At 43.9% G+C, this 15706-nt stretch overlaps 1 protein-coding gene across 1 annotated transcript in view; it reads left to right on the top strand.

Moving 5' to 3' along the window:
- PPM1H (protein phosphatase, Mg2+/Mn2+ dependent 1H) overlaps positions 1-15706 on the top strand; it is a 210395-nt gene that overhangs the window by 107710 nt on the left and 86979 nt on the right. Inside the window, exon 3 of the mRNA XM_090042428.1 lies at positions 6409-6753. Coding sequence (XP_089898554.1) covers positions 6409-6753 — 345 coding nt within the window. The remainder of the gene's footprint in view (positions 1-6408; positions 6754-15706) is intronic.

Raw genomic sequence — 15706 nt, 5'->3', positions numbered from 1 at the left:
AACCTACTAAATCAACGAGAGACAGAAAACAGACTGCTACAAATGGATGTATCTGTACATGTGCTAATGACTTCCAGCCTATATCTCCCTTGTGTAAAATGAATTTTATTTTCTACCTAGGAGGACTTCTACAATCTTTGAATTCTCCTCAGCCTGATGAAGGGTATGTGCGCCCAAAAACTTGCAAAGAAAGAAATTTCTTTGCTACTATTTAGTTGGTCTAAGAAAAGCTATCGCTTCTAAACCAAGAGCTTTGTGTGTCAGGGGTCAGCGACAACGCAGAGCTGGGATGGGCAGTGAGTAGGTGTGAGGGAGGGTGGGAGGCATGGAGATCCCCCACCACACTCCTCCCATGGCACAACAGCAGGCCAGGGCTCAGCTCAGGCCAGCTCTGCATATCACAGCATGGGGCGCAGACTCCATGCAGCTGCCTGTATTGCTGGTACTTCCTACTACTCAGGTGCAGCAGGGAGGGAAGCCCCATGTACTTGAGCCAGCTGCCTTCCCTGCTGGGGCTGCGTAGCACTGGAGAGAAGCCCAGTGGTGTGGAGCTGCCTGTCTTGCCTACCCCTCAGGGGAAGGCACCTGGGGCTTCCCTTCCCTGAAGTTCTGCCCTGGTGGGTAAAACAATGGGCTTTAGCCAGCAGGGCTTCTCTCTACTGCTGCGTAGCCCCAGCAGTGAAGGCAGCTGGCTCCAGCATGTGGGGCTTCCCTCCCTGCTGTGCTAGTGCAGGGGCTGTGTGTGTGGCAGGGAGTGCCAGTAATAGAGACAGCAGCGCTGGCTGGAGCTGCACCCTGCCGAGTGCCTGTGCCCGGAGCAACCCGCCTGCTGCTGTACCATGGGGGATCCCCACACCCCCCACCCTCTCTCTCACCCTGCCCCCCCAACTCCGCACATATAAACACCCCACACCCCACCATAATCCTACCACACAGACATGCACACACCACACGATATACAAAACTAAGCATTTATTTTTGAGTTGTTATGCACACACACACACACACACACACATACAAATCATGACAAAAATATTTTTTGTAACCAAATTTAAAATATGTTATAGTAGGTGTGTGACTTCTAGTGTATTTGTTTGTTTTTTTCTGATTCTAAAATGGCAACCCCCTCCCCCAGGAGTACTTGGGGGGGAGGGCAAGGGGAGGGACTTCCGCGGCAGAGATCAGGGGTTAGGGGTAGGGCTTTCAGTCTCAAGATGGCAACAAGAGGGCGGGGCAGCTCTGAAGGGATGGGACTACCCATGCAGCCCTCGATAGTTCACCAAAACTTGGTAAGTGGTTCTCCACCCAAAATAACTGCCTGCCCCTGCTGTAAAGTTTGGGTTCATGCTGGTCAGAAAATAGAGATTTATCCCCTCTGAACATTTCCACAGGCATAACTTTTTTTTAAATTTTCTGTGGAAATTTTGTTTTTTTGTCAAGTATCAAAAACTGAAATATTGAAAATAAAAATACTTTGATTCAAAACTAAACTTTATGGGAAGCATAACATAGATGCCTTACACTTCCAATTTTTGTGGGCCAGGCTGTCCAGCCAGACTGTCTTCCGTGTTGCAGCACTTTCTCCCCTTTAGGTAAGGTAATGGCATACCATAAGATTTCTACTATGGTCTGTTATGGAAGAGAATATTTGGTCAGAGAATGCAGCCTGTACAAGAGAACAAGTAACCTGGGCCTGGTGGCACTATTTTGAATCAAATTGCTTCGGTTTTCACCAGAAATATTTTGGTTTGAGATGTTCAGATTTGTTGGCTATAGCCCTCCCCCCACAAAGAGAGCAAACAATTTTTTGGGCAGCAAGTGATCCACATGCTTTTTTTCACTGATAAAATTTGTCTCAAATTTTGATTTTAGCTTTATCTTCCAGCAATGTTGTTTTGTTTTACCTTTCTCTGTTAGATAAAGAGCCCCTAATACTTGATATTTTATCCCTGTCACTACCTCCTTATGTAGAATACTTAAGGATTTATCTTGGGACATGGATGTCTGTACAATTGCACTTTGGCCCTGGAATAAAAGAGTTTATACCAGAGTAAATGTAATATCTGTTTGGAGTCTTGCTGTAAGTATTTTTCTACTAGCCATGAAATAATTTTTGTGGCTCTTCTCTGTGCAATTTTTCAACATATTTAAACCGCAAACACTAGAACTGTATGCAGGATTCCCATATTTGGAAAACCATTGTAGAGGTAAAATCGCATCCTAACTCAGTTCACAAATCCCCTGTTTAAGCACCCAAGAATTTCATTAGTTGTTTTTGCTACAGTGTTACATGGAAGGTTTACAGTGAATTGCTTGTCTGTCAGGACTACTGAGTTCCTAATTGTATAACTTTGCAAAGGATTCTGTTCAAATTTACTTTGTTTGGATAGACCCAAACTACCAAATACTTCAGAATAATAAAAACATCCCGTTTCTTCACATGACTTCAATATCAAAGCGAACAGCACATGTTAAGTGACTGTTGCCCTCATAGTGATGGAATTCTGACTTGGGGAAACTTCATCTGCCTACAAATAATTGTTTTATTAATGACATGGTTGACCGTGTATTTGAACATGTTTCATGAAGATCATGTTTGTTGCACATCTTGCTGAGGTTGAAATAGCATTGTTAGACAAAGGTTTACATAATTGTACTAAATCATACCTTGAAATGTGCTTTTTCATTAAAGCAGCATTAATATTAATAACAAAACATTAATTTCAGCAGCACACTTCATCAGGATGTTGAATGGCAGAAATTTACAATGGTACTCAGATATCTAATGTTGCAAAGAGGAGAATGTATGCCAACACTGGGATTTGTTAGCTCAGATTGGCTTCTTTTTTCTTAACGCATTAATTTGTGACTCAGCAAGATTATCTAAGACTCTTGCTTTTCAGTGGAGAAATCCCCTTTAACATGCTTTGTATCTTAAGTGTTTTTTCAACTCGGTGCTCATTGAGGGCACACCCAGACCAGCATACATGCAATTTGCAGCATCACAAACTGCATGTACTGCATATGCAGGCATTCACCATGCTGCTAGGTTTCAGTGCAGTGAGTGTTTTGACATCGGGAGATCCCAATGTAAGAGAAACCTGTGTCAGAAAAATATGGGGTGGCCCATGTGGCAGCAGCAGCATGTACCACCCACCTGAAACTGGAGGTGCATCCAGATTGCTGCTGCTTGAGCACTATGAGGCCCCCGTGACCCCAGGTGCTGGCCCCAGCCTCCCCTACCCTATCCAGAGCATTTTTCCCCACACTAATCCTGTGTACAGGAGCGTGCACCTGGGCAAAAAGCAGCGGCATAAATGTGTGTTGCTTTCTTCAGCACGGCAACCACGTGTCCCTGCCTGTGTGGATGTAACCTCTTGGTAAATCTCATCCTTTGTACAGTGAGCCAGCATGAAGGATACAGGACTTCAGTGGTACAATGGTCCCCTGCTGTCCTATTGTTCAGGGAGGGATTTTTTAAAACTTTTTTGAAAGACTAAAGAAGGTCGATATCATTTAAACAAACAAAATAAAAACGTTGTCAGCATAACCTAACAGTCTAGGTCTTTATTGCAAAAAGAGAGAGAATGTTAGCTATCCCTGTAGTTAAGCACACACTGAAGTGCTTTGCTGAGTGAGGATCTTGGGATGGGATTTTCAAATGTGCCTAAGTGATATAGAAGCACAATTTATCTTTGAAAATTTCATCCTTAATTTAGAATTTCCTATTGCTGTATTGTTTTTACTGGAATATCTCTGTTTTAAAATGAGAGATTGAAAATGTGTCTTACTTTACCATGTTGTCTAGGGACAATGAAGAAAGATGTGAATGTATGAAAGTGTGTACCAGATCATACCCATCAGCATGTAAACTGAACCAAAAGAGAGTGATTCCATAAAATTATAAAATAAATTGAGAGAAGTAGCAGGGATTTAAGTTCCAGTACACATTTTCTCTACAATGAAATTTTAAATATAAATTGGCATGAAATAGTGCTGTAGACAATGTGATAAAACGAGTGATAGAACTCAATAATGTTCTCATTAGTCCTGTATTGCTCTTCCTTTTCAACTTGAATCCTAACATGTGTTTTTTTGTTTTGTTTTGTTTTGTTTTTTGTTGCTATTTTCAGGTACCTGTAGTGTATGTGTGATATACTACTGTGTTGATGGGCATACTAAGGAACTTCTAATCTAAAATACATACTCTTAGGACATGTCTACATGAGACAAATTAATGCACATTAGCCTAATTTAATGATCATTACAGTGCACCCTTGAAGTGCATTAAAAATGGCGAAATTAGGCTACTCACTCCTAAATTGGATACCTGCAAATGCAAATGCAGGTATCCAATTTAGGCAAAATTAGCTAAAGTGCATTAATGCACATGTAGACATGACCCAGCACTAACTTTAGTGCTTTTAGGGGCACATAGCAGGGCTGCTGGGACTTGCCATTAACTTTAGTGCCAAGTCTCTGCATGGGTAGACACCTGCTAAAAACCACTTAATGTGCATTAAATTTAGTTGTGCTTAAATGCAAATGTAGCCATGCCCTTACTGTGACAGCTGTAATGCATCTTGTGGGTTTTATAGTACTTCTAATCAGAGGAAGCTCATCCCAATGATCTAAAACTGAGAGCAGATCAAACACAGAAAAGTTCCCATTTCCATGATGGCTACCATTTTTGCCAACACCATGGACTGAACTAGAGAATTCCAGAGACTCAAGCATGAGTAAGTACAGGTCAAGCTATAGAACCAGGCTCAGTGAAGGATGTGGGGGAAGAGAGGTACAAGGGAGTAAAAGTGGCAAGTTGTCATTTCCATTCTGCAGGGATTCTTCTCCATTTTGGAAATAAGAGGATTATAAAAATTTTCCACAGAAAATAAGTTTTAAAAAATCCATTCGGAAATAGCCAAAACGTTTAATTTTGAAAATTTTGAAATTAAATACAACCTGGAGACTTAAATTCTGATGTTTCCAGCTAATTCTTGGGAACCCTGCTTGTGGTTTGGGGGAAATTTGTCAAAGCCAATGCACAAAAGGCTTCAGCTTGGATGAATTAATGTTTTTTTAGCTTATGACTGTTCATCAGAAAAACTCCCAGCTAGCTTTAGAGGAGAGTATAAAATCTCATGAGCTTATAGTCTAAGGAGATGAAGCCAAATTATGTAGGCAGCAGTACTGTGTCTGAGGAACAACTGTGGAAGCTATCTAGTGCTGTTATCATTGTTGTCATCATTGGCATTTTGGTGATCTTTCAGCCTAATTTTTAGTTTAAAATGTAACCATATTGCTTCATATAGCAAATTTTAATCTGAGGCTTTTTAAAATACTAGTGATGGGGGTTGAGTTGTCCAGATGATTGATAATGAAATACTTGAAAGTATGTGAAAAATCTACCTGCCAGTGGTGACTGAAAAGGTTTGACAGGGGAGTAAGAGAGCCTACACCATAGATTTCTACAGACTTCAAACTTTTTATTTGCTAAATGAATGAATGCTCTTGCTTCAGCTCTGTATTTATTCTAATGTCACTGCATCACCATATAACTTGTGTGACACAGTTATGAATCAGGCCCTTAGTTTCTAGCCTGTATGCCTGACACAATCATTTTTCAAATGTGAATGGATGCCTTACTGTTTTCCTAAGTCTACAGGTAGGTAGTACCACTGCTCATAGCAGTTCCCTTGCTACAGTGAAATAACAGGACTTTATCTAGCTTTCCTTGAAAGGCATCAGATTTATCAAACACTGTCATTCATTCACTGTTGCCATGAAACACCTGCTTAAGACATTACTGTGGAAAGAACTGCTTTCCTTTCACCTCCCTGCAGTTTATAAGGCAGGTGCGGGGGTAAGGGAGGGGTCTGGTTTTTCTAAGGGCAGTGTATTGGTAACATTGCAACTAGCCCCTGGCCTTTATTTTTTAGTAGTTGGCTAGTAAGTGTTTTAGTGAATTTTTTCAAGCCCTGCCACATAGTTTTTGTATTATCATTACCAGTCTGAAATCGGGCCATATTCCTGTGACCAAATATTATATTCTGAGCTGGCTGGTTGGGGACCTCAGTCTGATTTCTAGTGTATAAACTGTGTCACAGAAACATCAAGTGCTGCAACATGTGGCCAAATAGTCTGAAGCAAGAGAAGGACAAAACTGAGCTGACATCAAACTAGTTTCTCTACCACTTCCTGGTCAGAGTGGCTGAAGTATGAGGAAGACTGAAAGTTTATCAGTTCTAAACATAATAGCATGAAATAATTATTTCCAGAAAGGAATATGCAGGGAAAGTTAAATCGTTGTAATGAAGTATAAATAGCTGCCCTGCTGGTGGTGTCAAGAGGCCTAGCAACACTGCTAACTGCATACATTGTGATTTTTCTCTTTTTGCACATAACCAGGACACAGATGGCATTCATTTACACTACTGGTCACTGTTTGATGGACATGCTGGATCTGGGGCAGCTGTTGTAGCATCTAAACTGCTTCAACACCATATTGTGGAGCAGCTGCAGGAGATTGTGGACATCATGAAGAACAGTGCAGTTCTTCCCCCAACCTGCCTAGGAGAGGAGCCGGAGAACATGACGGCTAACAGCAGAACTCTGACTAGGGCTGCCTCCTTGCGTAGTGGGGTTGGGGCTCCAGGCTCACCCAGCACCCCTCCAACACGCTTCTTTACAGAGAAGAAGATACCGCATGAATGCCTTGTTACTGGGGCCATTGAAAGTGCATTCAAGGAAATGGTAGGTATATTCCAAGGTTGATTGCTTGTTATTTTGTTTAATGAACCAAGTAGGTTGGAAGAGATGAATTTCTTTTCACTTGTTCTTCCATTCGCAATTAGATATTTATCTGGGCTCTTCACAATCTTAATGCACTTATCTTCACAGTTCCTTTGGAGATCATAATAGCACTTATTCTATTTTGGAAATGAGGAACTGAGTCTATATGACGTACCCAAGGTCACACACAGATGTAATTGAATGCCATGCCTCCTAAGTTCCAGGCTGCTGGATCATCCTTCATGTCACATTGTTGCCCAACTTACAAAAGAGGCTTTTAGAAACTTGCTTTAAAAAAAGGAAGTGTGTCAATGTCCACAATAGTTTATTTCAGCTTCCAGTAGTTAGATAAACTTGTAACAAAATTTATATTATCATTTATTAAAGAAAAAATTAAACTTAGGCATGGTCTTCATAGCCTTCCTCCATAGACTGATGTGAGAGGACATCTTATAGTAGGGTGGTCTGGATCAGAGGAAATGCACTTAATTCAGTGACCTTTGTTCCTAGTGCCCATGAGGAAAGGAGCAGTGACAGTGGAGGCAACTTGCATGATCACTCTGTATCATTGCAGAAGTAGAATTCAGTCCATCCTTATTTCACTTGCCTGTAGTCTGGATATTTATGATGAAATCCTGGACCACTGATATCACTAGTTACATTTTTATGCACTTCTGTGGGACTAGGATTTCATTCTTGAGGGTTTATAGTGATAAAAAGGATTCTGCTTTGTGTGTTCCAGCTCTGCAAACTCTTGCCACTGTTTAATTCCCCCCAACTTATGAATCAAAAGATAATTTATTGACTCACTGTAACCACAGACTCAGCCTGGGAAATAGAATCCACGCACCTGGGTTGTTGCTGCCTCTTGAAGCCCTCCTCAACATAAAGCCATCCCCAGAATAACATTTTGCAGTCAGGACCTGGCAACACTAGTTGCTGATGCTATTAGTTGCTTAGTTATCAGCCTGAGAATTCTCATGTTAATAGTAAAGACTATGCCTGATAGTAAGTATTTGTGGGATTGGTCCCTTGGGAATTACTTGCTTACACATTTTAGAAAAATCATTCTTTTTATGCTAAAAAACTGTAAACAAATGTGTGTTTCCCAGAGGTTTTATTTGCAGGCTGCTAATGTGAAGTACAGAGGTAGTCAGATATGTTTTTTCCTCATACATGGGAATTAGTTTTAGTGCACACATCTGATTAGAGACAGCAGTAGTTATTCCAACAAAAAAACTCTCTCAGTCCCCAAAGCAGCACACAGCTCTTTACAGATTATTGTAGAGTTGGCAATATTCACTACAAAATACACTTTTGAACATTGTTTTGTTATTAGTACAAAACACGCTCATTCGAGTTGCCTAGGATGGGCTGTGTTAAAATTAGCATTACACAAATTTTACACCACAACATAAGATGTCATAGGGTTGGAAAGGACCTCCAGAGATCATCTAGTCCAGCCCCTTCCCTGAGTTAAGATCAGCCCTATCCCAACCTTCCTGTACAAACCATAATCTAAATGCTATATAAGACTGCTGTCAAGCCTGGCACAACAGAGACCTAACATCCTAATCTGCCACAGGTAAAGGAGAGGGAAACTACAGCAGCGAACATCCTGCTTTTATGAAATGTCAATGTATGCTCAAGAGATCCCAGAAAGAAGGCCATGCCACTCTTCCCCACGGAGGAAAGCAAACCCCCCACAGTGTGTACCTATCTGACAATGGAGTAAAATTCCTTCCTGACACTTAAGTATAGTAATCGGTCTGATCCTGAATGGAGGAGCAAGACCCTCTAGCCAGAAACCATTGGTTTTGGTCCCAACAGGAACGCTGGCACACCCTAGTCAAAGTCCTCAGCTTTGCCTGTAGCCAACACTCAATGCCTCTGAGGAAGGCTTGAAAACATCCTGACACATGTAGCAGAAAGGAGGGGAGGGGCAACCAGCAAAGCCCAGCAGCATGGAAAATGCTTATAGTAGAACATAGGCATATCTATGCCTAGATCATCCCCAACCAGGAACTGTCCAGCCTCATCTTGAACACCTCTACTGATGGAGAGTCCACAGTTTCCCTAGGGAATCTTTTCCACTCCTCACTGTTCTAAGTGAAGATGTTTTTCCAGCTATCCAATCTAGCTTACTTTGCTGCAACTTCAAGGCATTGGTCTGCAGCCTCTCTGCAGCAAGAGAAAAAAGGTGCTTTCCTTCTATATGGCAGCCCTTTAAAGAGCCACTCGCATGATCAGGGGGCAGCAGGGCAGGCCCTATGAGGAGAGGCTACAGGACCTGAACCTGTTCAGCCTCCACAAGAGAAGGCTGAGGGGAGATCTTGTGGCCTGTTAAAACTAGTCAGAGGGGACCAGCAGGCACTGGGGAATTCCCTGTTCCCCCGAGCACTGCCAGGAGTGACCAGGAATAAAGGTCACAAGCTGGCAGAGGGTAGATTCAGCCTAGACATCAGGAGGCGCTACTTCACGGTCAGGGTGGCTAGGATCTGGAGCCAACTTCCAAGCGAAGTGGTGCTGGCTCCTACCCTGGGGGTCTTTAAGAGGAGGCTAGATGTACACCTTGCTGGGGTTGTTTGACCCCAGTACTCTTTCCTACCATAGCAGGGGGTCAGACTCAATCTGCTCAGGTCCCTTCCGACCCTAGAAACTATGAAACTATTTGAAGACTGCTATCATGTTCCCTTTTTAAATGCCTTTTCCATCAGCTGAACTCCTAGCTCCTTCAGCCTAGCTCCTTCAACCTCCTGTCATATGACTTGCTTTCTGAGCCCTATATCATCTTTTTTGCCTGCCTCTGGACCCTCTCTAACTTCTCCACATCGTTTTTAAAATCTGGAACCCAGGACACAGTACTCCAAATGAGGACCAACCAGTGCCAAGTAGATGTGCTATCACCTCCTCGGCCTTGCACCTGAAACTTCTTTAGATGCATTCCAAAACCATGTTTGCCTTTTGTGTAGCTGCAGTATGTTGCAGACTCATACTGAGTCTGTGGTCCACAAAGACTCCCAGGTCCTTTCCTACAGTGCTGCTGTCCAGCCAAGTGTCACCCATTTTATATTTGTGTTTTTGATTATTCCTGCTAAGGTTGTAGTACCTTGCATTTTTGTCCACATTGAACTTTATCTTGTTAGCTTTAGCCCAGCTTTCCAATCTGTTGAGTTCCTTCTGAATTGTGCTTGTATCCTCCAACATGTTCACAAGCCTTTCTGGTTTGGTGTCATCTGCAAACTTACTCACAAAGTTTTCTATGCCAGCATCCAAACCACTAATAAAACATGGTGAACAGCACCAGGCCCACAACAGGCATCTGTGAGACTCCTTTTAAAACCTTTCTGCCATTCTGACATGGACCGTTTGTTAATCATTACCCTTTGCTTGTGGCTATTGAGTCATTTATCTGTCTACCTTAGAAAAGTTTTATCTAGCCCAGATTTCTCTAATTTGTTTGACGGGGTGAGGGGGAAAATATGGCCCACAGGCTGGATCTGCCCACCAGGCAATTCCCTCTGGCCTGCCCTCTGGAAGCCTGGCCCTGGGCTGCCCCTCTGAAAGCCAGAAGCCCTGAGCTAGGGGGTGCTAGAAACAAGACACCTTTATCTGGCAGAGCTTTTGCCTGGTCACTTCATGGCTCCCACCAGGGCAGGGCCAGGGACTTGCACTATGGAGCTGGGCAAGGCTGGCCCCACTCAGTGCTGCCACGTGCAGCTCTAGGGAATTGCACACTCCAGGGACTCCAAGGACCCCTTCTCCCCATACATACACACCTGCACCCTCCCACAGTCCCTGCACGTACTTCCACAGTGACCATCCCAGCCATATACCCCACACCCCTCCATACCCACCCCCAACCACCATACCTACACCCCCACACCCCTCCATACACACCACCACTCCCTAACTACACCCCCACACATATACCTTCTTACCCTTCCCCAACATAGTATGCAAGACTAAGATTGTATTTTGAGCTGTTATACAATTGCTTCTAAATACACTATGCAAGCACGCATAAATTGGGACAAAAATATTTCTTTAAATAAAATTAAAATTACAGTAGATGTTTGGGGGGGTTGTTTTGTTTTTAAAGCAGATGATTAGTTTGTTTGTTTTTTCTGGTTTTAAGATGGCAATCCTCTCTTCCCAAAAGGAATGCTTCCAGGGCAAGGGGAGGGACTTCTGGTGTCAAAGATCAGAGACTAGTGGGTGGGACTTTGCCCAAGGTGGTGTCAGGGGGCAAAACTACAGTTGTGGCCCTCAGCAGTTCACCAAAACTTGTTAAGCAGCCCTCCAGCTGAAATAATTGCCCACCCCTGGTTTATGAAAAGTTCATGCAGGATTTTGTCAGAAGCTTTCTGAAATACCAATACGCTATCTACAGCATTTCCTTCATCCACCCCGGTAGTGTTAATTTCTCAAAGAAATAGATCAGGTTTGTTTGATGTGATGTGTTTTTCATAAATATATTCTGGCTGCTTGTGATCAGCCTTTCCTCCTCGAGATGTTTGCAAATGGCCTTCTTTAAGATCTGCTCCAGTAACTTCACAGGTATTGAATTGTGGCTAACTGGTAAATAGTTACCTGGGTCCTCCTTCTTGCTTTTTTTTTAAAGAGGGACATAATGTTGGCCCTTTTCCAGTCCTCTGGTATTTGGCTCATCTCCCATAATTTCATGAAGATCATTGCCAAAGGCTTTGAGATCTCCTCTGCCAGTTTCTTCAGTACCCTGGGATGAAGTCCATTTGGCTCTGCTGATTGCAATTAATTCAGACCCAGCAAAAGCTCTCTGACTGTCTCTTTCTCTTGTCTGTCATCTTGCCCACTTCCTTATCCAGGTAATCCTTATTAGGCGTCTGGCTGCAGCTTAATTTTTTTGTGAAGACTGAGGCAAAGTAGCTGCTGAGTAGATCCTCCTTCTTTGTATCTTTGGTTAGGAGTTCCCCATGGCCTGTTAACAGAGGACCCACAGCTTTCTTGATCAGTCTTTTCTGGATAACATACTTACAGAACCTCTTCTTGTTGTCCTTAACTTCCTTTGCCACATGCAGCTCATTACATGGATACATGCATAGATACATAGATGCTAGGGTTGGAAGGGACCTCAACAGATAGAGTCCAACCCGCTGCCTAGGCAGGAAAGAGCGCTGGGGTCAGATAACCCAGCCAGATGCCTATCCAGCCTTCTCTTCAAGACCCCCAAGGTAGGGGAGAGCACCACCTCCCTTCTTTATCTTTGCCTTCCTGATTTTGTTCCTGCAGGTTTTTGCTGTGTTTTGGTATACTTCCTTGGTGACCTGCCCATTTCTACATTGCCTGTCAGCTTTTCTTTTGTGCTTGAGGCATTTTAGAAGCTCCTTGTACAGCCACATTGGCCTGTTGCCATTCTTCTTGTGCTTCCATCATGTCAGGACATTTTCTATTTTGGCTTCCAACACTGCAGCCAACACCGTGCCCTTTAGAAGCTCCCAGCCCTCCTGGGTGCCTTTATCCTTCAATCTGTCCTCCCACGACACCATGCTTATTAACTCCTTGTGTCAGATGAAATCAGCGTTTTTGAAATCTAAGTTTTCCCTAATTTTGCTGACCTTACTTTTCCCCATCTCAGGATCTGGAATTCTAATGCCCGATAATCTCTTCCTCCCAAATTATTCATCACCTTCACATCCTTCATCAGTTCTTCCCTGTTGGGCAGGACAAGATCCAAGATGGATGATCCTAGTTACATCCTCCAATTTTTCGGAGAGAAAGTTGTCCTCCACATAAGTTAGGAACCAGCTTAACATTTTATGTTTGGCTGCATTGCTCTTCCAGCAGGTGTCCAGAAAATTGAAATCTCCCATCAGTACCGTCCCATAGTTTTTGGATAGATTTCTCATCTGCTTGAAGAGTGCCTCATTCACCTCTTTTTCCTGGTTAGGTGGCCTATAATAAATCCCTTCTGTTATATCAGTGCCGCATCTTTCACTTTTCATCTTCATCCAGATGCATTTTACTTTGCTGTCATCTTCGTCCTTGTTCAAGTTGCCAAAGATGTGCAGTGTTAAAATTAGTGTTATACAGATTATATATTGCAACATAGTAACATAGTGGCTTATAGCACTGCCTAAAATGTGGGATGTACATAATAAACAAGGTCATCTGTCTCTTCCTTGTCCCTAGCTGACATCTTGACAACATCTGATCAGTATGAGTACCCTCCTGCTTCACTTTTTGATCAGGTGCTAGAGGTCAGATACTTGTGTTCAAGATACATAAAAATCTAATGCCCCTCATACACACATTCTTGAAAGGTGCATCCACCCGTATCCTTAATCCTTCTCAAAGTGCTAGCAAATACATGGGCTTTGCAGTATGTCCCAAGGGTTAACAGAGCTGGACTGTTTTAGAGTGATGAGGAGCTCTCCTTCATAATATCATATTAGCAGTCTCTCTCTCTCTCTCTCTCTCTCTCTCTCTCTCTCTCTCTCTCTCTCTCTCTTTATTTATTTATTTTTTAAAGAGAGAGGAGGATGGGGAGAGTGGGAGCTGAACCTACTTTTGAAGCTTTTCAGCTGATTTAACAGTGCATTATCTCAGGTGCGCAGATAGTTTTTTACAATTCTAAGCCACTTACAGAGCAAAACAAGACCTGAAACACCATGAGGGAATGGATCTTCTTCATGACACACCCATACCATAGAGAGACATTTGAGTTAACTGGTAGATGGATGTATTCTGCATCAGCTTCTGTTTCCAAAAGTATTTTAGGTAACTCCTCTGGAAGATGTACTTTAAGTGCAACATTGATGTGGCAAAGCTGCAAAAAACAATAGTAAGATCTATATACAATAGATTCATAGATGTAGAGTCGGAAGGGACCCTGGGCAGGAGAGAATACTGGGCTCATATGACCCCAGCTAGGTAGTTATCCAGCCTCCTCTTAAAGACCCCCAAGGTAGGAGCCAGCATCACTGTTTTTGGAAGTGGGTTCCAGATCTGGGCCACCCTGACTGAAGTAATGTCTCCTGATGTCCAGCCTGAACCTACTCTCAAACAACTTATGGCGGTTATTCCTTGGAGTGAAGGTCACAAACTTGCAGAAGGGTGTAGCTGGAAAACAGCTGTCTTACTTTATGCTATAATGTGCTATAACAGTAAATAATAATCTAACTTTCCAGTTTTGTGATATTAGGCAAGACAAAGCCCACAAGGTACCTCAGGAAAAGAGTTAATACAATATATGCTATAATCTATTGCTGCTTTCCACAGCCTGCCATCCTGACCATAGTATTTTCTGGATTGAATATTAGCTAGCTTGCCCATGTCTGTGTCCCAGTTTCAGACTGTGTTGGGCCTCTATAATCTAGTGTTTAACATGCTGAGGATCCTGCAACTCTTGCTGCATGTGCTAAACAAGAAGGCTGATGTGATTGAGTCCTGCAGCTTGTCAAATAAGAGCTCTTAGAGTAGAGAACCAGTTGTCAACTTTTACCAGGGATCCTGGTTTTGATAAATGGTCAAAATTCTCTGATAAGCCCAAAATCTGAATAAAATGAAGTAAGTGTGTGTGGGGGGGTATCAGTTGAACACAGTGTTTTGCTGATATATTTACAAGTTTAAAGCAATTTAGAAGCCTACCAGTGCCTCAGTCAGTGTAGTAAAATACATTCTAAATGCTTATAAATTTTGGTATTTGATTTTTGGCTGTTTTATCATGCAAAATCAGAGCCCCTCCGGCCACCGTAGCTCATCACGACACAAGTCCAGGACCCTCGTTCCCAAGCCACAGCTCCCACAACCCTGCTGGTGTCCCTTGCCTCTGACCCACAGCCCCCTGGCCCCCCCAGCCCTGCCAGAGTGGGCCCCCAGCTGCCAGGGCTACAGGGCCAGGGACCCAGGTGCCTGAGCCCTGCCTGCTGCCCACAGGAGCTGGCAGCTGTTGTGGCTTGAGTGGGGAGCCCAGCTCCCCCACCCCCACAGGCAAGCTGGCCAGAGCACAACCTGGGAGGAGGGCAAGGGGTGGGGGCTGCCTGCTGTGGACTTGGGCAGGGGAGGCCAGCTCCCTGCCGCCATGCGCACTCTCAGGGGAGCAGGGGGGCATGTGCCCTGATGCACCCCCTGCCCACCCTGGAGCAGCAGGGGTGGTAGCATGGGGTTACAGTGACTGCAGCTAGCTTTCCCACACAGCCCTGCTCTGCTTTGCTGTGCCCACCAGGCTGCAGAGGCCCTGGAGGGAGGGCAGCAGAGTGGGGAACCCCAAGCCCACAGTGGGCAGCCTGCCCTGTGCACAGATCTGGAGGGCACATGCCCCCTGGGAGCATGCACAGTGGTGGGGAGCCAGCTCCCCCCACATTCAGATGAGTCACTCTCCCTGCCTGGGCCCTGTGGCTGCATTTTCCAGCCGCAAGCCCCACTCGCCGTCCGGCTGGGCAGCAGTCCCAGTGCTGCTCAACTCGCTTCCTGTCCTCCCCCCTCCCCTGCTAGACTTACCTGGGGGAACTGCTCTCCAGGCTGCCTAGTGGCCATGTGCATGTATGTGGCATCCCGTGCCTGACCGCCTTCCTCCCACTCCTCCCAGCCCCTTGCAGGCTGGAACTCTGCCAGCCTGCAGACAGCTCTTTGCAAAAGAGCAAAAGCTGTGTGTTTCTCTGTTAAAATGAAAAATCTGCATTTTTCTCAGTTAAACAGGAAAGTCCACCATTTTTTTCTGTTTTTCCATGGGAAATGGAAAACTTGGATCCCTGACTCTGTGGCTTCTCCAAGAAAAAAAATCAAAAAACATAGCCACTGAGAGCAGTTTCATCTCTTCCCCACTAGGTGTCACAAGCAAGCCAAGTAATATACTGTGATCAGTGATATGAAAGGGAGCTGGTAGGTTGAATAGGATCCGCATCACCATCAGATCTTCATCTGTTGACAAAAA

This window comes from Crocodylus siamensis, chromosome 4, assembly GCF_052110815.1.
Source record: "Crocodylus siamensis isolate JL-2025a chromosome 4, ASM5211081v1, whole genome shotgun sequence".
Classification (NCBI taxonomy): Eukaryota; Metazoa; Chordata; order Crocodylia; family Crocodylidae; genus Crocodylus; species Crocodylus siamensis.
The sequence above is the reverse complement of the archived record's forward strand: the minus strand, read 5'-3'. Positions and strand labels throughout refer to the sequence as shown.